This window comes from Melitaea cinxia, chromosome 14 (assembly GCF_905220565.1).
Source record: "Melitaea cinxia chromosome 14, ilMelCinx1.1, whole genome shotgun sequence".
Lineage (NCBI taxonomy): Eukaryota > Metazoa > Arthropoda > Insecta > Lepidoptera > Nymphalidae > Melitaea > Melitaea cinxia.
The window spans coordinates 14,591,003-14,617,335 of NC_059407.1; the positions used below are offsets into that span (position 1 = coordinate 14,591,003).

Below are 26,333 nucleotides of genomic sequence, written 5' to 3' on the forward strand. Positions count from 1 at the left end.
ATATTTTTGATAATTAATTATTATATTTCCTCTGGAATATGGACAGGACATCTCTCTTCCCAGTTATCTATTAAGTCTTTAATATTTATCATTTTGACAACATTTTATACGAGAATATAGTTGAAATGGGGTGCAAATGTTTTCAACCAAAGCTTAGCTAATTTTCAAATGGGGCTCGCGTTATTGTTTATCTATATTAAGATGGATAAATATTGTATGTTTCAAGTACGCATTATTAAGAATAAACCACAAGCACTAACTTTCGAGAATAAAAACTCATCAAATAAAAAAATCATCATTAAAAAATTGAATCAACATACATAATACATAAATTCGAATTGAGAACCTCCTCCTTTTTTGAAGTCGGTTAAAAATAACTTCAGTAATTTTTCAGAAAAGGATCCATGACATCGTCAAAATATCTTGCAATGTTAAAAAAGTTCTGAAAATAAATAATAAAATTTAAAGCAGTCTAAAAATATAAATTAGTAGTAATTGTTTTTTATTCCGACTGTAGATATAACCGGTAGCCCATTAGGGTCCCATGTAGTACGCAGGTTGCTCGTTTCTTGCAACAGTCGTTCGGCCCATGCAGTGCTATGAAGACCACGTGATCACCTCTAGACAAATTATTAAAAAGTTTGAAAAATCTCTGTTACATTGGTAAGTAACTGGAACTGAATAAGTGCAAGTTGAATGTCTAATTTATTTAAATCATAATAATTAATTTTAAACACAAACACAAAAATAATTTCTAAAAGTTAAATTAGTAGAACTTTTTTATCCAGCCGCAGGAGAACTTTTATGCCAGTAGTTTTAATCATTTATTAGTGTTAAGTGATGCGAAGATAATTACTTTAAGCACAAATGTATCTAACTGAATTGTAACAGCCTGTGAAAGTACGAGAGTTAGTCCGTAAATTCCAATATTATGAAAAAGAAGTAGACCTTAATAGGCTTTACTGCTTCGCTTGGGTTGGCGATTATACAACATCATTCAGAACTTTGACTAAAACTTGCTGGTTTACTCATAATGCTTCATTTTCCCGCCGAAAATGTAAATAATTTTTACAACATAGTTATCACTAAAAATGAAATAATTTCAATCGCGTATCTTGGACCACGACCGGTTAAATCTCGGCTCCAATATACTGAAAAAGAAATAAAACTTTTCTAGCTACGAGCAACCATGGATTTCGATGCGATCCTTGAAGACGTTGGCACTTTTGGAAAGTACCAGAAACTTATAATCTACTTTATCCTGCTGCCTGCCGTCATACCATGTGGGTTCCATGCGTACGCGCAGCTCTTTATGGCTGCTGACGTCAAGCACTGGTGTAGAGTACCGGAGTTGGAGCCCCTAACTGATACAGAACTCATCAAAAACCTAAGGTAAGCCTTCCAAAATAAAATGCGGTATTTTTATGTATTATGGTATTAAAACTGAAGTTTTATATGCATCCTTCATGCATCAAGAATATTCATAAAGCTGCCAAAGTACTCATATCCAATGATCCAATTATTATTAGTCTTTAATTTTATTTTACGAACGTTAACAATTAAAGCAATTAATGACCTATAAAATATGGATTCGTTTAAATTTACCACATTGTGGAGGCCATAAATTGTCTTAAATTTGAAGAAAAAACATTTTAAAATACAATAAAGTCAGTTTTTAAACTCAATATATACTTATTTATTGCCTACGTAGTCGACTCCTGTATTAATTATTATTTAAGACTAGCTGTGCTCGCGACTTCGTCCACGTGGAATTTAACAAAAAAAAATATTGTTTGGTTCGCAGAGCTATAAAATAAACTAATTTCTGAAATAAAAGTAGCCTAAGTTACTCCTCATTACATCAGCTATCTGCCAATGGAAGTCCCATCAAAATCAGTCCAGCCCTTTCAGAGATTGGCCGGAAAAAACAGACAGACAGACAAAAATTGTAAAAAATGTTATTTTCGTATATGTACCGTGTATACATACATTTGCATTTAGTAAAAAGCGGTTAATTTAATATTACAAACAGGCACTCCAATTCTATTTATATGTTAGATTCGAAGCTATTTCGAACTAAATAAAAAGAAATATTATTTACTTTTAAAATTAAACCGATACTGAATTGTAAACATCAAAAAACATTTACTATGTATAAATAAAATTATAAACGATCTTTCAGCATACCCTTAGAACTCAAAAATGGTGTACTTGAGTACTCACAATGCAACATGTACAATTTAAACTACAGTGAAATTATGAAAAACTATTCAGATATAGCAAACATAGATCAATCTACTGAAGTCATGCCATGTCAAAATGGATGGAATTATGAAACAACCACTTACAAGAGCTCTGTTGTGACTGAGGTAAATAATTTAACGAAAGTTTTTTTAAACATTTTTTAATATCATATCAAAAATCGACCGTTCCAGCGGGGATCGAACCTCGACTGGCCGTGTCGGTGCTCTAGCCAATTAAGCTATGGAACGATGTACCTGTTAGATCGAAATTTTTGATATGATGATTTTATATTCGGTTTAAGCGAAAAGTTTTTTTATCAAAAAACACATGATTCCCGTAACATCCCTCAACTACCTCTACCTCTACCAACTACAAAATAGGCCTCATTGTCCATGTAAAGAAGGAATCGCAACTAAATCTACCACTCTGCTTCACTGCGGGTTCGTTAATATATTCTCTACTATGAGCAACAATTGCTACTAGGTGTTTGTGATAACAACCGGGACCGACAGCTTAACGTGCTCTCCGAGGCACGGTGGGGAGACCCACAAAGACCACATGAGGAGGATTTGTAAATAGAAATATCAATCCCGAGCGGGAATCGAAACAGCAAACCGTCGGTATTTAGGAGCGTCGTTGGCGCACGCTAAAGCGTTTGTTCATTTAACAGTCATGAATTTTAAATTTTCGACTCTTGTTTCAGTATTAATTATTATTTGAGGTTCGAAGCTATTTCGAACTAAATAAAAAAAAAATATTATTTACTTTTAAAATAAAACCGACATTGAATTGTAATCATCTAAAAACTAATAATATATAACTAAAATTGTAAATTATTATTGGAACGAAGTTCCTTACGGCAGGCTTGGCTGGGCGACTGAACTGAAAAACATTTGATACTAAAACCGTAAGAAAAATATATAACGGAAGTGATGTAATAACAGTCACATGACTGTATAATATGACGTTTGTAAAACTAAAATATTACTAGTAAACTTTTTTTAAATCATTTATGTAATTTATACTGTCGACAAAAATAAATAAAGATACATGTTTTTTATTTCACTTAATAGTTTGAATTATTATTATTATTATTTTGTTTGATTTATTTTATTTTACGGTATTTGTTATTATCTAAAATACTAAATACTTCCTAAATACTTTTATGTAATAATAAGAACTAAAAAACATATATAAAATTCAACATTTTTTTTCAAATTGTGTTGCTTCTATACTATCCGAAGGAACTTCGTTCCTACCTGGTGTCCCATGACACCACATATTTATTTATCTTTAAATATTTTTAACATTTAATAACGTAATTGCAGTGGAATCTGGTGTGCAACAAGGACTTTTTCCCAACTCTCGGTTTGGTACTTTTGGCTGTAGGAGGCATTATCGGCAACTACATCTTTGGCTATCTTCAAGACACCATCGGCAGGAAGCCTTCCTTTTTTATTTATTTGGCTATTGAGTGCATATTCGGAGTGGCAACAGCATTTGCACAAAATTATGTCATATGGGTCGTTTACAGATTTGGCGTCGGCTTTACAGTACCAGCTATAATGGCAACACCGTATGTTTTAGGTTTGTAATTTAATTATATTACATTAAATACTGATACTATATGTTTGTTTCTAACATTGACTTATTTCTCTTTGATTTAAACTTGAATTGAATAGCTCTTTTAAACAAGAATTACTAACCGTTTTAAAATTTACTGTTTTCAGCAATTGAACTCGTAGGTCCAAAATGCCGCACGCTATGCACTATTCTTTCGAATATCGCATACTCTTTAGGACTTATATCTTTGGCCGGTGTGGTATACTTAGTTCGGGACTGGCGTCATTTAGCATTGGCGACTACACTACCATTTGCCATCTTCTTTCTTTACATATGGCCGATGCCTGAAAGTCCTAGATGGCTCTTAGCAAGAGGTCAATTTGAAAAAGCTGAAGCAATTTTAAAAAATATGGCCAGGTTTGTCATATTAATTATTACGTGTAGACAGGACTTTAATTTTTAAAATATCATTATTATATTACCTACTTGTTTTTCAACAACTAACTCATTACATTTATCACTTAGAATCAACGGAAAATCTTTACCAGCAAACTACATGGTACATTTGCGACGAAAATATGAATCAGACAAACTTAAGCAAGATTTAGAAAAAGAAAAATCGCGTAAATATGGAATTATGGATCTCTTCAGAACCCCTAATTTACGAAAGAAGACAATCATCATTACATTTATCTGGTTCACCAACACTAGTGTTTATGTCGGCCTCTCTTATTACGCACCAGTTTTAGGAGGTGATGAATATTTGAACTTCTTTTTGGCTGGTTTAGTTGAATTACCGACTTATATGTTTCTGTGGCCGTCGATGGAACGATTAGGAAGGCGATGGACACTCTGTATGAGCATGGTTGTTGGTGGAATTGCGTGCTTAACAACTTTTTTGGTGCAACATGGTAAATTTATTATAATTTACAATAAGTATAGTTTATCTAAGAAAAAATTTCAGCATTTAAATCAAAATTCATTTACTGCAAGCATCGCCCATATAAAGTATCTACTACTTTTTCATAATCCTAACTACTAGCGTTAAAATTTTCACAAGATCGTAGATAGAGATAGGCCTTAATTTTTTTTAAATTATTTAATTTTATCAGTTCAAAATAGTAGATGAATATAAATAATAGAGACGAAATGTTCTTAAATTGTTTTCTTTCAGAAACTAACGTGACCTTAGCGCTTTACTGCGTGGGAAAAATGGGAATATCATCAGCATTTGTCGTCCTGCCATTGATGGCATCAGAATTATACCCAACTGTCGTCAGAGGACTTGGCATGAGCTTGAGTTCGGTCTTAGGAATGCTTGGTCCTATATTCATACCCATTGTTAATTACTTGGTAAGTCTATAAAATCAATACTGGAAATTTAGGTACTTAGTCTATTTACTTTATCTTGGCTGCTCATTCCACTTAAGTATAAATAATAGCTTAAACAAATAGCTTGGAGACTGATGTTTTTGATCTTTGGGATCAGTCAGTATGATTGAAAAGGGGGATGAAAATTAAAAGGTGTCATTTCAAACGAAGTCGTGAGTACGAATAGTAGCAGGGATAAGTAGTGGCCGTAAAATAAAACAGCAATGTCATTTTTATTTTTTTTTTATTAATATATTTGTAATTTTTGCAGGGTTCGGAAATAATGGTTCTACCATTAATAATAATGGGTGCGTTGTTGGTTGCCGGTGGAATAGCAAGTTTACTTCTTCCAGAAACACTTAACCAACATTTGCCGCAGACTTTAGAAGATGGGGAAAGAATGGGATTAGATACGGATTTCTGCTGCAGTCCTCCAGTTAAAGAGACCAAGACATCTATGGAGCAAGAAACTCAAGAAAAACACAATCAAATGAAGTGTAAAGATTGTAATGCATTATGTTCTTGCCAAATGATAAGCGTTACTCTGAATGAAGAATTGGCTACAGTTATCGAAAAAAATAGTGATCAAGTTGAATTTGTAGTAATGAAATAAAATAATAAACGTATAATTCATTTTTTTTTTGTATAGAAACATAATAAGCACAAATATTTTATACACTTATAAAATTTAAAAATCCTTAAAGCTTACAAGTTCGTTTGACAGATAAAACGATAGATTCTATATTCGTCAAATAATATTGTGGTAGAGAAGCCCTACCGAGGATTTTGGGAGTGACTTGAGCACGTCAGAGTAGAATAATCTGCATAGGTAATGGAGGTAGCCTTGTTTCTTGTACCTAGTATCCTAATACTCCAACCATACTTGAGCCCTTTATATAGTGTCGAACATCGTAGGGTAACCGATCTGATCAATAAAAAAAAATATTGTCAGTAAACTCGCTCAAATACCCCTTTCTTTGTAACTACCCGCTCTACCCACCGCTGAAAAAGCAATTTTTTTTTTTTTTTATTATCTAATCTTCACAAATCAATAAGTCCCATGACGCTCGAGTAAATCCCTATTTAGCTTTTTGACTTCTACTACCAATATTTTTAAAAACTTTTGTGTTGAATTTCTTAAATGAATTCTTGACAAATTAATGACAAAAGTCAAAAGAGATGGCTAGAGATTTGATACTTATGAGAACGAAGCCAAATCTATTCGAAACGGAATCAATTATGTCCATATTATTATATTACTCGTTTTTTTTTTTTTTTGTATACTTTTTCATTAAAACCTATGAATCATTTTATTTTGTATGTATTCAGTGACAATTATCAATAAGCAACTATGCAACTATGATGTGTATAATAATAATAATAACAATGTAGCCTTTATTTCCAATCTTACAATAGTCCATTTGCATGCATGTCATTAATTAGTATAATAATAGTAATAATTAAATATTTTGATATGATATTAAATATGTTTACAATAATAGTAATCATAACTATCAGTAATATAAATGTCATTTCACTGGGGTCAATGTTTGTATTCGTCATTACGTGTATGATTGGAACGCCCATTATTGGGTAAAGGCCTCCTCCATCCTTCTCCATGTAATACGATCCCTCGCCAATCTCGTCCAGGCGGTCCCCGCCGCCTCGGTGAGGTCGTCGCGCCAGCGCCGCCATGATATGAAAATACGATTATAATATATCTAAAAATAAATTTGTTTAATTAATACTACTTATTGTTGTTTCATGTTTGTGCCATCGATACTCGATTGCGGATTCGAATGAATACGAATATAAAAGTAAATCCATTATTACCTGGCGCATGATAATTTTATGATTTAATGGCACTCAAGAAACAATTAAATTATAATATCGTAATATGTTAAAATTTGATAAATTGATTGAAAAATTCAATACCTACATTGGGACTACTATTCGAATAGTTTTCACTTTTCAGTGTGGTGTAATTTTATCGAAAAACGAATCTTTTAAAGTTATCTGTGTAAAGTGTCAATATCATATGTTCTTGCGGCTTATATTTCAATATTATGAAATAATAAAATAATATTATAAAAAAGTATATTTAAATCTAATATGGCTTCTTCTTTTTTACGCCGTAATGTGATAATTCGACATTTGAAAAAACCTTTCTATCAAAATAAACGCAATTCTGGATATGTCGTCCTGTAAGTTATTGCTTATTTTAATACACACGTTCTCTAACATAATAAATTTATTAAAAAATTAGGGGAAATAAATTTAAAATATTGGAATAATTGTTATTTTAATAGGTCAAGTACAAGGTTTTCATTTAAAAAAAAAAAAAAAACATCCAAGAAACAGTAGAATTTTGTTTCATTTTGCAGTAAAATTTTGTTCTGACTATGGAATGATCAAAAAGCAAATACAAATTACAGCTTTTATCCGCAATATTATGTTAAAGTTAAAAATATTGTTCCTTAATATAATAATTGTTCCTTTATATTTTTTAACAATTAAAGTATAAGTATATTTGATGTAATCTGTTTAATAATTATAATTTTTGAACTTGTACTTCTTCAATTAAAGGTTATATTTCGACACCAGCAATTTATACTAAGCTAACTCATAAAAATGAACTTTACAATAGAAGCTCATAAAATGGAAAAACCTGATACCTTTTATATTAATTAAGAAACTTAATTGAAATTTGTTATCGTTAATAATTAATTTATTCATTGTAATTTCACAATTTTTTTATTACATATAAAAAACATTTTATCAAGTTTGCATTAAAAAAACCAACTTATCGAAAATTCGAGTTGGCGTAGTATAAATTATTGGTGTAGATTTACAAATTTAAAAGAGACTATGGCAAACATCGTTATAACCTGCACAACACACACATACATACAACAAACAAACCTATGACCAGTAACAACAGCTAGTAGTATTCAGTTGCTGTGACCACTTCATCAAGACAAAACTGATTTTTAAATATGAAACTCCATGTCTTGAAAGAAATGTTAAAATCAGTACAGTACTTAAAATTATATATACTTTATTGCACTATAAATAATGTACAGAAAAATTATTAAGAAAAATTACAGTCTTATGGAAATTTTCGTCATACAATATTAATGTATGTTGCTTCAGCCTGTAACACCCCACAGCTAGGCATAGACGTCTTTCCCATGTAGGAGAAGGATCAGAGCTTAATCCACCACGCTGCTCCAATGCGGTTTGCCGGATATATTCCCTACTATAAATAACAATCGCTATCAGGTGTACATGATAACAACCGGGAGCGACACTTAATGTTCTCTCCGTTGCACAGTGCGGAAACCCACAAGGACTATACAAACACGCACACCACGGTAAACAACTGTACGGCCAATACAAATGTTTGTCATGTGCGGGGATCGTACCCGCAAACGCCAGCGCATTTAAGTAATGTATGTAGTATATAATATTGATAAGAGTAAGGCTTTAAAATTTTTTTAAATTAATTATATTTAAAAACAGTTTAATTTATTTTTGATTCTCATTCTTACTTTAAAACATAGAAGTCAGTTAATATAATTAAGAAATTATATCATCTTAACAATTTTGATCTTAACCTGAATATGTATTTTTCAGCATTCCAGAGATAGGTGAAGATGGAGACAAAAGCACACTATTATCCGACAACGGCTTACCTGAATTTAATGATATTACAATAGAAAAATGTATTGCCACCATCAGTAAACAGAGCTTGGAATATGAAAATGGCGTTCTACAAATCGAACAGTCAAGTCCAAATTGTAAAAATGCTTTTGTAGAGATTTTCCAGCCACTCGAAAAGCTAGATAATCAACTAGAACTGACATGGGGCATGGCCAAAACATTATATTTGGGAAACAGTTCTTTAATGCCAACAAAATCATACATTCAAATCCATGAAAGAGCACACAAAGCCAGGTCATCAAAATTTAACAGTGTCCCTATCTTTCAAGCTGCGGTAAATGAGAAAAATCGTCTAAAAAAACTTACTGACGAAGAAGAGAGGCTATTAGACAAATACATCTTGGAAGGAAAATTAAATGGGCTCGATGTTAAAGGTTTAAAACGAGAAAGGCTTAATAATGTCTTAAATGATATTCAGAAACAAAGGAGTATAATAAGGGACAAAGTGAATATTGCAACAAAAATTTTCAGCAGTATAATAAGCAACGAACAAGTGGCCAAAGAATTCCCAGAAAGCTTAGCCAAATCAATGTCGGTTAATAATGATGCTAACAAAGGTCCTTGGAAAATAACTCTGCAGCCTCATATCTATGAACCGTTTATGCAATACTGTCCAGATAGAGATTTGCGATGGAATACATGGCAGGCTCATGTTCAGCGTTGTTCAGGTTATGGTAACAAAGACTTAGAAACTAGTACTAACATAGAAAAATTGCGCGGCTTAAGACTGGAACAAGCAACGATACTTGGTTTTGATACATTTGTAGATATGAGTATGGAAACTAAAATGGCAGGTTCATTGGAAAATGTGGTAAATGTACTCGATAACCTGCTTGAATCTGCACGACCTATGCAAGATGTAGAGCTGGACTCGTTGCATAACTTCGCCCAGGAAAGAGGATTTGACAAAAATTTACAGCCCTGGGACATTCCGTACTGGCAGAGAAAACAAAAGTGGTCACTTTACAAGTTTGACGAAAATAAAATAAGAGAATACTTTCCGCTACCCAAAGTAGTTAACAGTCTTTTTAATTTATGCAGCACATTATTTAAAATACAGATTGTCGAAAGATCTGATACCTGCACTTGGCATAAAGATGTTAAGTTTTACGATATCTACGATGAAACGAGCAACAGGCCGATAGCTGGTTTCTATTTAGATCCATATGCTCGACAGGACGAAAAGATTCGCGTTTACGACGATGCAGGATGGCACGTGTCGATACGCAACAAGAGTTCCATTACCTCGACACAACCCCTTTCAGCCCTTATTTTTAATTTTCAAGCGCCAGATAGTGGTAACCAGTCACTGCTTTCTTTTAAAGAAGTTAATGTTTTATTTAAACGGTTTGGACACTCACTGCGACATTTATTAACTAAAGCAAACTATTCCGAAGTAGCTGGATTGTCGAATGTCGAATGGGATGCAGCAGAAGTATGCGGCCAAGTGATGACACATTGGCTCTATGATCCACATACAATTCAAGCAATCAGCGGTCATTACAGAACAGAAGAACCATTACCCGATGACATCATTAAAAATATACAAAACATCCGAAGACATATGTCGGGCTACGATTTATGTAAAGAATTATATTTCTCTCGTCTAGATTTAGAATTGCATTCTAAAAAAACGTTCTGGCGTAACATAGTGCAGGAATTGTGGCCGAAGTACAACGCCCTGCCGTTCGATAAATACGATTCTCACCCTTTATCGTTCACAAAAATATTTTCTGAAGAATGGGGTGCAGCGTATTATTGCCATTTGTGGTCTAAAATGATCGCAGCAGACATTTACAGTGCTTTCGACGAAGCTAGACAGGCGGATCAAGATATCACTTCCATCGGCAAAAGATATAAAGATACGTTTCTCGCAACGGGTGGCAGCTGCCATCCCAGTGAAGTGTTCAGAAGGTTCCGAGGCAGGGATCCTTCGCCGCACGCTTTACTGAACAATCTTGGTCTCACAAAAAAAAGCGTAGAAGAATAGTGTCACTATTGCATACATTGTTAGTGCTATAGTTTTATTTCTAAAATTATAATCTTCGTGTGTGAATCTTCTTTTTAATTTAAATACCCAAAGTCACTCCATAACTAAAACATAATTTGTTAATTTTAATATAATTTTATTTTGATTCAAAATAATCAAATAATGTCCAAAATATTGATATATTTAATTTGTTTAAAGTTTATACATTAATTAAGGGTTAATTAATTAATAATAAAAAAACTTGTAAAATTGATATTTTATTGAAGTCCACGAAATATATGATAGTGAAATGAAAGACGTAATTTTTACCTAATAACACAATATCACAATATATTTAAGAAAATCAAATATTAGGCTTATTCACAAAAGTATAAGTGGTCCTAACAAAGATCTACGAGCACTTCCCTATTACTATATATAATTATGTAAATGAACTAAATGACTTTTGGCAAAAAAAAAAACTACGCACGAGAAAATAAATTCAAGTGCAACTCTCACATCGATGACAGGACACGCTCATTGTGGCCTCTGTTGCTTATATAAGTATACATATATACTGCGACAGAAAATACATTTAGGTATAAAATGCTCTACTGCCCGTATGAAGACGAGGCAAGGTGCTGGTATAGAATAAAAGATCAATCAGAATCTGGATTTTGCTCCCATGCTCGCTCCATATCATAAATATCTCTCTTAAGATTTTCATCGTCCGGCAACAACTTCGCAGCTGCTTTCATTTCATCAATAGCCTTATTGAGGTACCCTAAACGAGCTAGTGCGGCAGCTCGACGAGCTATACATTTTCCACGACTTCGTCTATTTCCTTCACAAGCTGGCTTCATTAAATCGAGCGCTGTAGAGCAATCATTTGCCTAGAAATAACAAATATATTTCTAATTCCGTGAAAAGTATGAAGCAAAACTATAATAAAATTATAAACACGATTTCAACAAGGCTTTCTTAATTAAAAAAATCATGACACCTACATTTGAATTTTCGCAATAAGGTCGAAACCTTTACATGTGTGCATGCTTTTAAACGTGTTGGTGTGTCAAATATATTGCCTTCATTTTACCTATTGCGAAAATGTAGATTTAGATGTCGAAATGGAGTCTTATAATGTTATATACCAACAAAAATTTATAATCCTAATTTTAAAACACGAATGTTAAGTTATAAGTTTAAATTCCAACTTACACATTTATTAAAGTTTCCTAAAGAAAAATGCGCGGCAGCTCTATTGGCAAAGAGACTAGGTAATTTATCGGAGAGTGTAATACCATGTGTGTAAGCACTTATTGCGCCTAAAAAGTTTCCGTTCCGAAAAAATTCGTCACCCTTTTCCTTACACCATTGTGGATCCTGTTCTTCGGGGCGCAAATCTTCCGAAACAAATCCTAAAAATCCGATTATTGTCATTTTATTGTATATTTTGAAATGGAGAATCAATATTGTAACAAACATGCTTTGTGGTTACGGCAGTGAAGACTATAGCCACCCCCTCTCTTCCCTTAGGTGTCGTAAGAGGCGACTAAGTGATAACACAGTTTCTCTAACACCTTGGAACTTGAAAAGGCGACCGATGGCTAGATAACCTTCCAACTACTGGCTTTGAAATACACAGACCTAAGACGAGCAGCAGCGTCTTCGGTGCGAAAAAGCTATCCCTGCGGTCACTAACCCGCCTTCCCAGCGTGGTGACTATGGGCAACACACGTGAGTTTACGCCATTTTTGGCACGAACTTGTGGAGGCCTATGTCCAGCAGTGGACTGCGATAGACTGAATTGAATATAGATCACAAAATTTATAATAAAACACACATTTAATTGAGTGTGAACAACGATATGTTCCTTAAGTATATGTTAAGGGCAATTTTATTCACTTAAATTAATTTACCCGTTGCTCTTCGAGCCAATGTAATGTTCTTCAACCACGTTTCTTCTTCCTGAGAAGTAGACTCCCTGCTAGGGGTTGGAAAAGATCGAGGTGTATGAGTAATTTCGACTTGGGCCGTTTCCCTCACCTTCGGTAAAATTCGTTTAGCTGTTTCTTCTCTTTTCTTATCTACATACTCTGACTTTGCTCTAATCTTTTTTGCCATACTTTTGGTATTATTTTCTTTACGAGGAGTTTGTATATTTTTAGAATCTCCTGCATAATCCGATGGCAATTCAATTATTTTTACAGTTGACTTTTCAATTTGGTTCCTCGTTATTGTACCTTGAACTTCTTCTTCATCGGTGATTTGTTTCCACATTTCTAACTCATCCATCGCTTTTTTACGTTCCTCATCTCGTCTTTCATCCATTATAACGTGCTGCTTATTATCAATGTTCATTGCTTGTTGTACTGTAAATCTATCCAAATTACTTTTTTTTATCGCCCTATCTTCCGATTCAAGCTTAGCTCTTTCCTGACACTCTGTTATAATATTTTGTCTTAACTTCATTTTCTCTTCTTTGTTCAGAGGTTTTTCTAATTCAGTCCACATAATTTCTTTATTTTTAACTAACTCTACTAGTACAAAATTATCATTTAAGATGCATTTACTTTTTGTTATATCGACATCGTGCATTAGAAATAATTCAAATAAAAATGGATGAAAATTCACTTTGATATAACAATCTGATGAAAACAAATCTATTTTGTTTTTGTAACCAGCTTTTATAGGAATCCGTATCTGAATATTTTTAGATGTTTGAATCCATGTGTAATCTTTTATTAAAATCGGCATATTTGCGTGTATTAAATTTGCTCAAATTTTTGAGATACTTACTATAAAAATAATCTTTCAAACATATTTATTATCCGTAGTCATAGTGATATAGTGGTTTAAAATTATCTATGGTAATAGTTATTACTTATAAGGCAATAACACGAATTTTTATGGAACGCAACATTATTATCGTAAATCTGTGACAAACGTAGTAGTAGCTTTTGGTAGCAGCGCTCTAATACGGCATGGGCTCATAATTAGATAGTAAGTTTAAAAAAATAAGGTGTGGCTGTGTCATGAGCATGGCCGTGTGTTTACGTAAATACGTCTCGTTACGATGAATATTTTTTTGGAGCTTATTAGAGTTTACTCCGTAGGAATCGATTTTCATATAAGGCCTCCGGTATGAAAAAAATATGAACAGTAAAATCTACTGAACGAATGACCTCGTTACGTTTCTCGCAAGGTTTTCTATTGGAAAGATAAACTACTAAACACGTCGTGTATCGAAACCCTATTGGATTCCGATAGACGACGACGATCGATCGATCGATAGATGGCGTTATTTAATTCGTTTATTTAGCATTTGATATTTTTTTTATATCACTAGGTCGGCAAACAAGCGTACGGCTTACCTTATGGTAAGAGATTTCCGTAGCTTTATAGACGCCTGCAACACCAGAAACATCGCAAGCGCGTTACCGACCCAATCCCCAATCCCCCCAGGAGCTCTGGTCACCTAACTCACCAACAGGAACACAATACTGCTTGAAAACAGTATTATTTAACTGTGATTTTCTCTAAGGTCGAGGAGCCCAGTCGGACTGCTCCAAATTTTGAACAGGAAATTCCTGCTACGCCCTACCTCAGTTGATATGATATTTAACTTTTTCTTAGACTAGTAAGCCTTTTTTGTGCCTATTTAGACAGTCGATCTGAAGGAGTAAACTCCAGCCGTGCGTCGGAGCTGTCACACACACCATTGCCTTGACTTGGTCATATGTTGTATTTTTCTTGGTACCCTATGATTGGTCTTAAGAAGTACTGTCAAAACGTATACGATCTCTTTATTTTGACTAGCCCTTTGGCGCAGTGTGCAGTGATCCTGCTTTCTGATCAGAGATTCGTAGGTCATATTTCCACCCAGTCAGGGCTTAATAATATACCAATGTATTTTTTATATGTACCTTACTATATCAGCCTGCTGTTACTTATAACATAAATTACCTATTCAATAAAGGTAGAACCTTACCAACAGACGGCCGTGAGTCATTAATGATATTTTATTTATTTGGATTTGACTTTTCGACGAAATATATTTTTTAAATTTAACTCCTTGCATTTACAGTCACAATTTGATAATAATGTTTTGTAATATAATCATTAGATTTTGACGAAAGCTGACGATTGGAACTAGAACATAGGCCGTAGCTTCTCCGAGTCAAAGTTAAATACACCTTATACCCTTATATTCAATGTAATCTGTGGTTAAATAGAATATTTCGATACGCAGCAAAATTACTAAAAATAGCGAAGCTTCGCCCTCCACTGTGTGCTGTTATGCTGTGGTGTAATTTATTTTCTATTTATCCGAGATAATATATATAGCAACACCAAACTCTATCCCCCGATTTCGATATCATTCGTTTTTTTAAATTGCCTCCCTAAGAAAGCTAAAAATAAAGTACTACCTTCATTTTTGTGTATACTCTTTGCCCTACAGTCACAAACTATTTTTGTTTATTAGCTGCATACTATTTAGCTTTTTAGACATTTTTTTATTTTTGTTTGGCTTTAGTACTTTTTGTCCACACACGAACATTAATTCAAAGTCTATTAGGTCATATGGTCCAAAAATATGTAAGTATTTCGAAGTATTTTTAAAAGACTGTTCAAAATAACCTAAGTTGATCTATAATACATTTTAATTATGTAAGTTGCGATGTACACACATAGTGTTGTATTTGTCTAAAAGATATCAGCAAGAACTTCACATTTATCATTGTTTATTAACGAATTAATTAGTAATTTTGTAGGTACCTACATGTAGCTCTTATCTCTGTGTTTGAAACAATAATTTCATTATTCAGTTCAATTAGACGAAGAAATACTTTTGTTTTTTACAGATATAAATTATAATTAAATAAAAGTGAAAACATCAGGTTATTAAAATACAAAGAAAAATGTCTTCCATCGTGCGTACAGGTTAGTACATTATTTTGTGGGTATATTGAGTTTTATTTATTAAATTTTTTGCGTATAGGTATATATATTTTTTTTTAACTTTCTTTTTATAACATTTTATTTATTAAATTTCATTATAATTACACATCTACTAGTAGACTCAAACCATAATAGAAAATAGACATGACAAATCGAAGACGCGATAAGAAGAAAAAAAGACATGATAAATTGAAACCAAATTGGATTTTAACTAGTTTTCAAATGTTTTTAGTTAAGGGCGATATTCGCCCTGAAACATTGGGACCTACACTCACCCACGAGCACTTATCCATGGAATTCACACATTTTTACCGAAAACCCCCTCAAATGATTGCTGATAAATTTAACTACGATTTTAGTCTAGACACAATAGGATATATAAGGCAGTACCCATATAGTTCTAAAGATAATTTAACCCTCAATGATAAGTCTGCAAAGGAAGCAGTTTTACGAGACGTACAAGATTATAAAGCAAATGGTGGAGGTAAGTCAATCAAATGGTACGATACACAAGTCTAATGTAAATGTAGGTATATACATACTTTTAACTCTGTTTTAAAATAGCTTTGAAGCTTATTAGATATATTGTTATTTTGTGCATATCATTCGTTCTTACATGTCTTTACGTTGACTGGTAGATAGTGCTGTATTTATAGCTCCTAGCCTAGTTTCTGCTCAATGTAGATACATAATATAGTTTAAATAACTAATTAAAATAGATACTTAAAAAATTGGTTGTCTGTAAAGTTGGTTTACGGACGATAGGTAACGTGACAAAGTCATAACAAAACATCTCCTCGGACGCATAGGCCAATCGAATGATGGTATTCCATGTATGTACTATCACTGAGCGTACCTACCTAACGGGACAATAAGCGTAACGCAATGAGTCATCCTTTTTCGTGTATGCCGCCGGCGTTCATAATTTGTTACACATTGTCACGTCAAAAAGAATAATCAAAAACTCCAGAAAATTAAATAAAAGATAATTTATAATTTTCAGGTACCATTGTGGAAAACACAACAGAAGGCTTGGAAAGAGACGTTAAATTTTACGATTATGTTATGACAACTACAGGTGTTAATATTGTTGCTGGAACAGGCTATTACATAGCTGATATGCAATCAGCGAATAATCTTCACAGTACTCTCGAAGATTTGTATGACCATATGTTAGCTGAACTAAGAACCGCCTGTGTGGGCTATCCCTCTGTAAGGGCGGGGTTTATCGGTGAAATTGCAAGTGTTTGGCCTATAAGAGGTAGATAAATTTCATTTCGATTTTAGACATATAATTATTAACAATCTTAATATCATATGTGTGGGTAACACAAAAATAAACCGTATTAGTTAAAAATAGCATGGTGTCGTCTCCTGTCAAAAGATTTTCGTTGTAATATGAAACTTTGAATAGGTCAGTCGAGGATGCAGGGTCGATCCCCGTTGGAACGGTCGATTTTTGATATGATATTAAAATTGTTTAGAATTCCCTAATGTGTGGGTAACATAAAAATAAATCGTAAATAATTATTACTTGCCTTTGCGAAGAAGAATGTTTTTTTGGCTAGTCTTTAGATAAAAGGGGCCTACTCAAAGCACTGCCTGCAGGGCCCTGCTTGCAGTGCCACTGCCGATCTCATTGTATGTATGCATGCAGGGCCGATATTTTAATTGTTCACCCTGTCGCAGGGCCGCAGTGTCGTTCTGCCAGCCCGACACACGATCTCCCCACTCCGTAAACTGCAATCAGGGACATGTGTAGCTCGGTCGGGCCGATTTAGACCACCATTTTGTTTACGTCGGTACATTGCGACGTTTGTCTACTCTATTTGACCTGGGGTTTGTCTTGTCAGTGGTTGTCATTTAGCAATTAATCAGTTAGTTGGTGGTTAGTTGGTTTGGTTTTATTATATTATTTGTTTGGCTCTGTTTTCTTCAAGAAAAATGAGCCAGCGAAAAAAAGACGTGTGGAGGGACGTAATCTAATTGTATAGGGATTCATTATCATAACAAAGATATGCGGTCGCAGGCTATGTCGCTTTTACATGAAAAATATAAAACTTTTTTACACCAGTGCTTCCTTTTTTTCTTTTGAACGCTACAGGTACTCAATACAGTCAAACCCAATGCTATTTTTTGGTGTTTGAATAATGTAGGAGCCATTTGTAAAAACTGACGAATTTAGGCAAGGACAAAGAGAACACAAGTGAACACGACAACGTATGCCGCGTAAATGATTTGCAGTGCTTTGTGGAGCAACATCCTCTGCGGCAGTAACTGCAAGCAGGCCCTGCAGGCAGTGCTTTGAGTAGGCCCCTTAAGAATTAATTTTGTAAAGAAATTATGCCCATAAACGGTCAAATTTTGAAGTTAGACAGGTTATCGTTAGGGTTATATTTTTTTTTTTTTTGTAACGAAATTATGCCGATTAACGGTACAATTTTGAGCTTAGATAGGTTAAATTTTTTTTTATTCAACGGGTTTTAATCTAAAGACTTACCTTTTTTATGAACTGTATCCTACTTTAACTATATACTAACTGTACCTACCTTTAAAATAATTTAATTAAATTTTAATAATGCTAAAGAAAAAAGAATTGAATACCAAAAGACTTTATGAAACTCAATACTTATAATCATAAATTCTTAAGCTAAATTTTATACGAATTTTTGCTTATTAAGATTCTGACTGATTATCTCCTGCAAAAACAATTACCTATCGTCTAGCATTAAATGGTCTATAACACAAAATTAAAATTAAATTTTGTATTCTAATAAATTAAAATAATTAATAATATTTTTCAAGTTTTTCAACTACTTTTAACTAGATTTTGAGCGTAAGGCGATACAGGCAGCCGGTGAAGTACAAGCTCAGGTTGGTTGTGGTGTAAGCTTCCATCCTCATCGTGTAGCTGAAGCACCCTTTGAAATAGTACGTCTTTATTTGGAGGCCGGTGGGAAAGTTGATAAGGTCGTCATGTCACATTTGGACAGTAAGTCTCATGTTTAATTTTAAGAAATGTTTACATGACTATAGCTTATACTCGACAATATAATATAGCGCAGCGGTCACCGTACAAACATTTGTATAGACAGATGTTTACCGTGGTTTCACTTATTAATACTTTGAAGTTTAACTTTTGCACGTACATTAAAAAAGTGTATCTTTTTTTATATAAAAGCTAAGATTATTTCTTTCGTTTCTTATTTAGAAAATTTACTTAGTGTTATGTTTCCAGGAACTTTGTTAGATCCTGCTAAGCTGTTAGAGTTTTCCGAGCTAGGTACATATTGCCAATTTGATTTGTTTGGAACAGAAGTTTCTTACTACCAGTTAAACATCGACACGGATATGCCGTCTGATGCTCAAAGACTGAATATGATATGCAGTTTACTGGAAGATGAAAAGGAAGAAAAAATACTTATGTCCCACGATATCCATACTAAGCATCGATTGGTAAGGAAATCTAGTGAAATATACAAAAAAAAATCTGTTTTCAAATATTTCCCAAACTTTTTGGTAATGTATTAGAATAGTAGACCTAATATATTGTTTCTTTAGAATTGTTCTGTAAGTCTGTACCTATATGCCCAATTGCTTCTTAGCAAAAGACGAATAATGAACAAAGTTTTAGCACTTAAACACTGGCAACCATCTGATTTTGTTCCTCTAAGCTCAAGCAAGATAGAGTCCGACAATAATTAAAAATACATTAATAAATATTTTATAAGAGTTGACCCATATAAAACCTAGTTTGTTTTCCTTCAGTATAAAAAACTAAAAATTTACTTCTCACCGGCTGCTACTGTATGCTGTTCTGTACAAAAAAATAATAATAAACAATACAAAATTAAAAAAAAAATACCTAAAGTCTGTTCAACGAGAAGATACCATACGTAAACAAACTAAATGCGAGGTCATTCAACCATGCAGGGTTTTGTAACCTTTTTTACTTACACAAATTTTTAAAATGTAAAATATATTTATATTTTGGTAATTACTTAATTTAATATAATTAATTAAATACAATTATTTGTATAAGATTTGATACTTCTTAAATAATAATTATCAAAATATAAAAATCACCCCGACCGCTTCAGGACACGGAATGAAATAAAAATAAATAATACAAAATCAAAGGGCCGTCCGCAATTCGAATGTTTTTAAAGCCAGTTAAAATATCGTTTGACCTTGCAGAGAGACGTGCAGCAGATAGCAAACAAACAAGATAGAAAGAGATAGAGTATATTTTGTTGGTTCCGTCGTCGCTACGAAAAAATGATGGACTTTGTTTACGTTTGGTATCCCTTCTCGTTGAACAGACTTTAAATTCACTAGTTTTACTATTTCTATATTTGTACATTTTTAATTTTACAGATTGATTATGGTGGTCACGGGTATAGCCATATTCTGACAAATGTTATACCTAGAATGAAAACCAAAGGAATATCCAAAGAAGTCATAGACAAGATTACGATCAAAAATCCAGCGGAGTGGTTGAGCATTCCCATTTAAGATATCAAAAAAATATATATTACGCACATCCTTTAAGCCTTATTATTACAAAGTTGTGCACATTAACATACTTGTAATTTTTATTTTTATTTTTTCCGATATTGGTATGTCGAAAATTGTAAACAATTTTAGTTGTTAATTGTAATATAAGCATATTTTTGTAAATTGAAAAAAAAATCAATTATTTTTCTTTAGCATTTTTAAACTCAAAATAACCTATACCAATTAATTAATTAGTTTGATTTTAGTTTATTCATATTAATTGAGGTAGGGCACAGCATGAAATATCCTGCCCAAAATCTGGAGCAGCTCGATTATAGAAGTACCTCGACCTTACAGAAGATCGCAGCTAAATAATACTGCTTCCAAGAAAGCAATAAGCAAGCAAGCTTGCTTGGAAGCAGTGTTTTGTTCCTGTGGTAAGTAAGGTGACCAGACCTCATGCGGAAGATTGAGGGTAGTCGGCAACGCGCTTCTTGAGGTAACGCTATTTAACGACAGCGTCCGACAATAAAAAGTTATGATTTATTGTCCTTTTTTTACCTTCGAATTCCACTATATTTATAAAATCTATTCTATTCGGATACATTAATCTTAAATGTTTATTGATTAAGGCGAAACTGGTACTAGCGGTCTAGTCTACCTCCCGCTGTCATTAGAAGCATTTATACTAATGTTTGTTATTCAGTCAACTTATTTTCTCATTATAAATACAGATATTAGTCAGTTTTAAATTTTTGTATTATTTGTAATTGTTAAAGATCTATTTTGTAACGTCTATATCTTGTTTAATTAACTGTAGCAAGGGGGCGTCCATAAATTACGTTAGGTTTTTTAAATTTTCTGTTCCTCCCTCCCCCCTGGTGAGATGTCGTGAGATTTTATTCAACCCCATCCCCCATTCTCACGTGAGATTTTTCAAAATTTGGGTTTCTTACATAAACGCGTTGGATTGTTATTGAAATTATTTTCTTTCGAACTAAATTAAATCTTAAGCATGTACAATCTGGATTAAATGGACCAAAAAGTATATTTTTTTTGTTTCAATCAGAAAAAAAATGCGTGGTATTTGCCGAGGTCCCCACTCTCTCCAACGTAAGATTAAATGAGATTTGACTCGACCCCCCCCCCCCCCCTCCTTAAACATCTCACGTATATTATGAACGCCCCCTAGTGTTATTTTTTATAGATTTTTTATTGTATTAATAAATAAAACAAAATATTTGATACGTCTGTTTTATTTATACACCAATATTTATAATTTAATTTCATTTAAATGGTGATAAACAAACATTCTTATATATCAAAAACTGAAACAAAATATACGTTAATATGTTTGAAAATTTTACTTTTAATATTATGAATGGTAGTTATCAAACATGACCCGACGCTTCATTAATTTCAAAAAATACTTTACAATGATAACTATATAACCTCTTTTCAATATCACATCTTTAAAAAAATGTGCAACTATTTTTATCTTTACATATTTTGCATTTAGAGATAGTTCAATATTTTAACTTATTTTGCATGTAAATCAATCTTCCAAGTCTAAGTTCTGTAGTTCCTCATCCAGGTCTTCATCAAGGAACAGGTTCTCGTTGATGGGGACGGAGTCTGGAGCCGTTTGATCGGTCTCCTTCTCACCATTTTGTAGATTGAGCTGTTGCAATCTATCTTCCGTGGCTTTAGTCCCTGAGTCATCCACCTGCAACGATTATATTGATACTTTGTACTAAACTGTAAAAATACTAAAAATTACATAATATGTACTGTAATAGCACAAAAATTATTTTTTTAGACACGTGTTTACACTAGCCTAACCCCGACGGTATAAGTGTGCCTCCGACTTTACTTCATACGAAGATAATTAAAATAATATATTTTAATATAAGAAACCCAGGTGTGCCCACAGCCTTATTTCACTGTACGGCACACTTGCAAGATTTCAACATCATTTCGGAAGAAGATGGCAAGCAACGGAAGGCGACCACCGCAGAGACTTTCTTCAACTTCGTTTTATTTAATCATTCTTTTACTTATCATCAGTAGGGAATCACCTCTCTTTAGTTATAAGTTTATTTGTAATTTAAACTAATAAAGTATTATAAGTATATTGCTTTTTTTTTGGCATCTGCGGCTGCAACAATCGTAACTCGTGCATATTGTGGATATAAACAAGAACTAGATATCAACGTTATTTATTATCATTGTGTATTGTTTATACATATGTTTTTTCCCATTAATATCTTTTATACCAATTTACAGTACATAGCTAATTAATAAGAGCAGTCTCCCCGTGATCATGGCGATTGCCGAAATATAGAGATATCAACAAAACAATAAACGTAGTAAGCACCCAAACAAATATAAATTTAAATATTATCAATAATCAGTCAGGTATGTCTGTGTTTGGGCAATCTCTATCTCATTTAACTTAGTTCTATCAAGAAGACAGACATGGTTACGAGCGATCTAATTTTGAATTGGAATGTAAGGAAACTTAATATTTATCAATCAATACTCTTGTTTTATTGCGTTGAGTCCGAGACCCGATTCATGGCACCATTGTGTTAGGTTCCAAATCCAATTGTAACGGTAAAATAGAATTATAAAAAAATATAACGATAAAAAAACTCTGTATACCAGCTCTGATACACGATTGGAGGAACAATTACTGTGATATTTAAAAACTAAAACATTCTTTAAAATAATTCAAATTATCATTGACGCTTTATATTCGTATTGGTAGTGTGCTGGTACCAGTATACTATAAATAAACTAGCTGACTCGGCAAACGTTGTCTTGCCGCTAAACGGTATTTCAAAATAGGGGTTGATCGTAGAGGGTTGAATATTTAGGGTTGCATGTATTTTTTAATGTTGTATCATATAAAAAATTATCTTCAAATTAAAAAAAAATTGAGGTGGACTACCCTTAACATTTAGGGGGATGAAAAATAGATGTTGTTCGATTCTCAGACCTACGCGATGTGCACACAAAATTTCATGAGAATCGGTCAAGCCGTTTCGGAGGCGTTTAACTACAAACACCGCGACATGAGAATTTTATATATTAGATAAATAAATAAATAAATAAACGCTTCACACTCAATGGCGCCCAGTAGGATTTTCTCCTGTGCCGGGGGTCCGGTAACACACTATACACAAGCAGAACGTCCAGACCACGACAAACATCTATATGGCCGATACAAATGTCTGTCGTGAGCGGGATCGTACCCTTGACCGCCAGCGCAACAGCTGGTGCTGTGACCGCTGCGCTAACGCTAACGCGCCGTCCTATATCTTGCATAAACAGCTAAAAGCGCTGTAATGCATCACTGCTCAGCGATTTGTTTGTAACAAATTTTATGTTGGATGGTTGGGTGAATTACTATGCACAAGTGAGTGTAAGCAATATTTGAGTTTCTTAGCAAGTAGAGACAGGTTTAATATGTTTCATATCTATACATATGTTTTTCTTGTGTAGGCAAATTAATACCAGTGCCTTAGATTACAGCCAACTGATACACATTTTTTTAAATAATTATAAACATGAACAAAAATGATATACACCAAAATCCTGAGTAATCTATAATATAAAAATGAGTCGCTGAATGTGTTGCTAAGCGCAAAATTCGAGAACGGTTGGACCGATTTCACTAATTCTTTTTTTAAAATATTCCTTGAAGTGCGAGGATGGTTCTTACGGAGAAAAAAAATCCTAAAAAAATTTAATTAAATTAAAGAATCGACTGTTAGGCGATACGAAGTTCGCCGGGTCAGCTAGTAGTTAATAAAAATGCAACTTGAAACAAAAATAATCTTTACTGACAACTGCACTAGTCTCAGGCCAGTCTATTACCATACATATAAAGTAAGATATGTTGAGGTAGGGCACAGCAGAATATATCCTGCTCAAATTCTGAAGCAGCCCAACTGGGGAAGTACCTCGAACTTACTCAAGGTCACAGCTAAATAATACTGCTCTCAAATAGTGCTTCTGAGGAGGCTCGAGGGTAGGGTAGGCAATGCGATGCTTTCTGGTGTTGAAAGCGTCTATTGGCTACGGTAACCGCTTACTATCAGGTGTACCAAATGCTTGTTTACCAACCCATATGTATAAAGAAACCTAGCATAGCTAATGTGTGTACGGCACTCACCTCGGATGCCTCCATGCTGAGTAGTTCCAGCTGTATATCACGATACTCAGTTGTATCCCGTTCTTCATCCTCATCATAGTTGCGGAGGTCGAAGGTCTCATCATCATCATCAGCATCAGCTGCCAATGCGGGGTCGAATGAGAACATTTCTCTGCCGGATAGACCAACGGCCCGGCCAGCTTTGAAATCGTTCCTCTTCTGCTCCTCTGCCTTGGTGAAAGCATCCTAAAAAAAGTTATGTAAAGGATTATAGAATATCGACTAAACTGTTTAATAGATTTTAATTTTTTTTATGACCCACTTATTAATAGGCCCTGTGGCTTTATTTCCGCCATTTGCGCAACATGTAATTTTAAGAAATTTAAAGTTCCGCAACAAAATTTAGTTGTGTAATAGATTTAAATTAAAATAAATAATTAAATCGCCAATTGATAAAAATGTATCCCTATTTCCTTTAATCACGCCATAGCTTGAGAACGACTTTACTTTTTTCCTTCATCTTTTTTAAAAAGTGTGAAAATGAAAAAAAATTATAAATTTGAAAATTACAGGAAAAATAAGCTAGTATTTAAACTTCGCGCGTATGATGACAGTTAGAGGACATCCAATAATTACGTGAGCTCAGAATGGGGGGGGTCCAATGAAATCTCACCAAATCTCATTTAAGCCGAATAATCGAAAATCTCACAAAAATATAAAATATTACCTACAGATATTAAAAAAAATATTTTTAGTATTCATTTTGCCTGCTAAAATAAATCTCATGGCTACTAAAAAATTTCGTGCATACACACATATCAGAAGTGAAACTAGAAAAGCGGTTAGGAGGTGAACAAATAATTGTAAATATGGATGCCCCTTTATTGCATTTGCTGATAAAAATCATTTCCATTTCAGTTCGAATTAATATTCATAGGTAAGGCAAGACAATGTCTGTAGCGGGTAAGATAGTATTTTTATATATTTTTTAATACTTACTACCGTGACTGCCACAGTGCACCACTGCATTACTATGCAAACTCATAACTGTATTTATTAAAGTAAAACTTCTTAGAGTAAGCTGGTGAATGCGTGATGAGAGCGTTGCGAAAAGTGTGATCGAGCGAGGCGAACGGAAGTTGAGAGGGAGATATTAGTTAGTGAAAATAGTAAAAGGGAGAGTTACGTTTTACTTCAGTCGTGTGGTCTAAAGCACACTCGTTTAAGTGTTATGAACTTGATGTGTACCTGTTTTTCTTTGATTTTCTTCTTTTTCCAGGCAAGGAAGGTTTCTAATGTAATTTTAGTTTGATTCGGTCCTAATGCTGCTCGTTCTTTTTCTATTAAATCGACAAGTGATATTTCGTTTTTCTTCTCTTCCAATTTCTTCTTATCCCGTTTTAGAACGAAGCCAGGTGGCAGAGCGTGTCTGTATATACATTTAGTACCCGCGGGACATTCCCAAAACCAACCGTACTTTGACTTTTCGACTGCTTCGATGAAATATTTGCAGATCTGTAAAAAATGAAAAGAAGATTTTTAACTTTGGAACATTAACAAAGTTAATGACTTCTTGTTCAAATGATATAGATAATTTTGAAACACATGAAATAATAATTAAAAAATAATAAACCAATTCAAGATCATAACTCTTATCGTCCTATCTCTCTCACTTCTTGCGTAGGGAAAATATTTGAACACATGATTAAAGTAAGGTTGGATTATTTTGTAGAAACAAATTCTTTATTTCCTGATTATCAACTAGGTTTCAGAAAAAGTATAATTGTGTTTGATCGCAAACGAAAAAAAAACCCGACTTCAATTACATCGACAAGTAATACAACG

At 33.5% G+C, this 26,333-nt stretch overlaps 5 protein-coding genes across 5 annotated transcripts; 3 read left to right on the forward strand and 2 right to left on the reverse strand.

Moving 5' to 3' along the window:
- Positions 1-1,189: 1,189 nt before the first annotated feature.
- Positions 1,190-5,807, forward strand: LOC123659797 (beta-alanine transporter-like). The gene is made up of 7 exons (XM_045594970.1): positions 1,190-1,392; positions 2,183-2,369; positions 3,573-3,831; positions 3,975-4,224; positions 4,333-4,712; positions 4,985-5,160; positions 5,450-5,807. Exons 1-7 carry the CDS (start codon positions 1,190-1,192, stop codon positions 5,789-5,791), a joined length of 1,797 nt encoding a protein of 598 aa, XP_045450926.1. The 3' UTR covers positions 5,792-5,807.
- A 1,468-nt stretch (positions 5,808-7,275) lies between these two features.
- On the forward strand, positions 7,276-10,957 carry LOC123659990 (probable cytosolic oligopeptidase A). The gene is made up of 2 exons (XM_045595141.1): positions 7,276-7,382; positions 8,815-10,957. Exons 1-2 carry the CDS (start codon positions 7,291-7,293, stop codon positions 10,889-10,891), a joined length of 2,169 nt encoding a protein of 722 aa, XP_045451097.1. The 5' UTR covers positions 7,276-7,290; the 3' UTR covers positions 10,892-10,957.
- A 175-nt stretch (positions 10,958-11,132) lies between these two features.
- Positions 11,133-13,627, reverse strand: LOC123659991 (dynein axonemal assembly factor 4-like). The gene is made up of 3 exons (XM_045595142.1): positions 12,790-13,627; positions 12,089-12,288; positions 11,133-11,763 (listed from the first exon to the last, which is right to left on the reverse strand). The coding sequence occupies exons 1-3, from the start codon at positions 13,625-13,627 to the stop codon at positions 11,530-11,532; spliced, it is 1,272 nt and encodes a 423-aa protein (XP_045451098.1). The 3' UTR covers positions 11,133-11,529.
- Positions 13,628-15,792: 2,165 nt separating this feature from the next.
- Positions 15,793-20,417, forward strand: LOC123659430 (phosphotriesterase-related protein-like). Its single transcript, XM_045594646.1, has 6 exons — positions 15,793-15,814; positions 16,065-16,316; positions 16,836-17,093; positions 18,660-18,824; positions 19,071-19,288; positions 20,210-20,417. The coding sequence occupies exons 1-6, from the start codon at positions 15,793-15,795 to the stop codon at positions 20,345-20,347; spliced, it is 1,053 nt and encodes a 350-aa protein (XP_045450602.1). The 3' UTR covers positions 20,348-20,417.
- Positions 20,418-21,569: 1,152 nt separating this feature from the next.
- On the reverse strand, positions 21,570-26,191 carry LOC123659431 (zinc finger CCCH domain-containing protein 15 homolog). Its single transcript, XM_045594647.1, has 4 exons — positions 26,162-26,191; positions 25,737-26,003; positions 24,510-24,734; positions 21,570-22,055 (listed from the first exon to the last, which is right to left on the reverse strand). The coding sequence occupies exons 1-4, from the start codon at positions 26,189-26,191 to the stop codon at positions 21,885-21,887; spliced, it is 693 nt and encodes a 230-aa protein (XP_045450603.1). The 3' UTR covers positions 21,570-21,884.
- Between the last annotated feature and the right edge of the window lie 142 nt (positions 26,192-26,333).

Coding starts and splice junctions, on each gene's coding strand:
- LOC123659797 (XM_045594970.1), top strand. CDS start 1,190: ATGGATTTCGATGCGATCCTTGAAGACGTTGGCACTTTTGGAAAGTAC. Junction 4,713..4,984: donor CTTAACAACTTTTTTGGTGC/AACATGGTAAAT, acceptor TTCTTTCAGAAA/CTAACGTGACCTTAGCGCTT. Junction 5,161..5,449: donor TACCCATTGTTAATTACTTG/GTAAGTCTATAA, acceptor TAATTTTTGCAG/GGTTCGGAAATAATGGTTCT.
- LOC123659990 (XM_045595141.1), top strand. CDS start 7,291: ATGGCTTCTTCTTTTTTACGCCGTAATGTGATAATTCGACATTTGAAA. Junction 7,383..8,814: donor AATTCTGGATATGTCGTCCT/GTAAGTTATTGC, acceptor TGTATTTTTCAG/CATTCCAGAGATAGGTGAAG.
- LOC123659991 (XM_045595142.1), bottom strand. CDS start 13,627: ATGCCGATTTTAATAAAAGATTACACATGGATTCAAACATCTAAAAAT. Junction 12,289..12,789: donor ATTGGCTCGAAGAGCAACGG/GTAAATTAATTT, acceptor TCGGATTTTTAG/GATTTGTTTCGGAAGATTTG. Junction 11,764..12,088: donor TAGGAAACTTTAATAAATGT/GTAAGTTGGAAT, acceptor TGTTATTTCTAG/GCAAATGATTGCTCTACAGC.
- LOC123659430 (XM_045594646.1), top strand. CDS start 15,793: ATGTCTTCCATCGTGCGTACAG. Junction 18,825..19,070: donor CGTCATGTCACATTTGGACA/GTAAGTCTCATG, acceptor TTATGTTTCCAG/GAACTTTGTTAGATCCTGCT. Junction 19,289..20,209: donor TCCATACTAAGCATCGATTG/GTAAGGAAATCT, acceptor TTAATTTTACAG/ATTGATTATGGTGGTCACGG.
- LOC123659431 (XM_045594647.1), bottom strand. CDS start 26,191: ATGTGTTCAAATATTTTCCCTACGCAAGAA. Junction 24,735..25,736: donor AGAAAATCAAAGAAAAACAG/GTACACATCAAG, acceptor AACTTTTTTTAG/GATGCTTTCACCAAGGCAGA. Junction 22,056..24,509: donor TCAGCATGGAGGCATCCGAG/GTGAGTGCCGTA, acceptor TAATCGTTGCAG/GTGGATGACTCAGGGACTAA.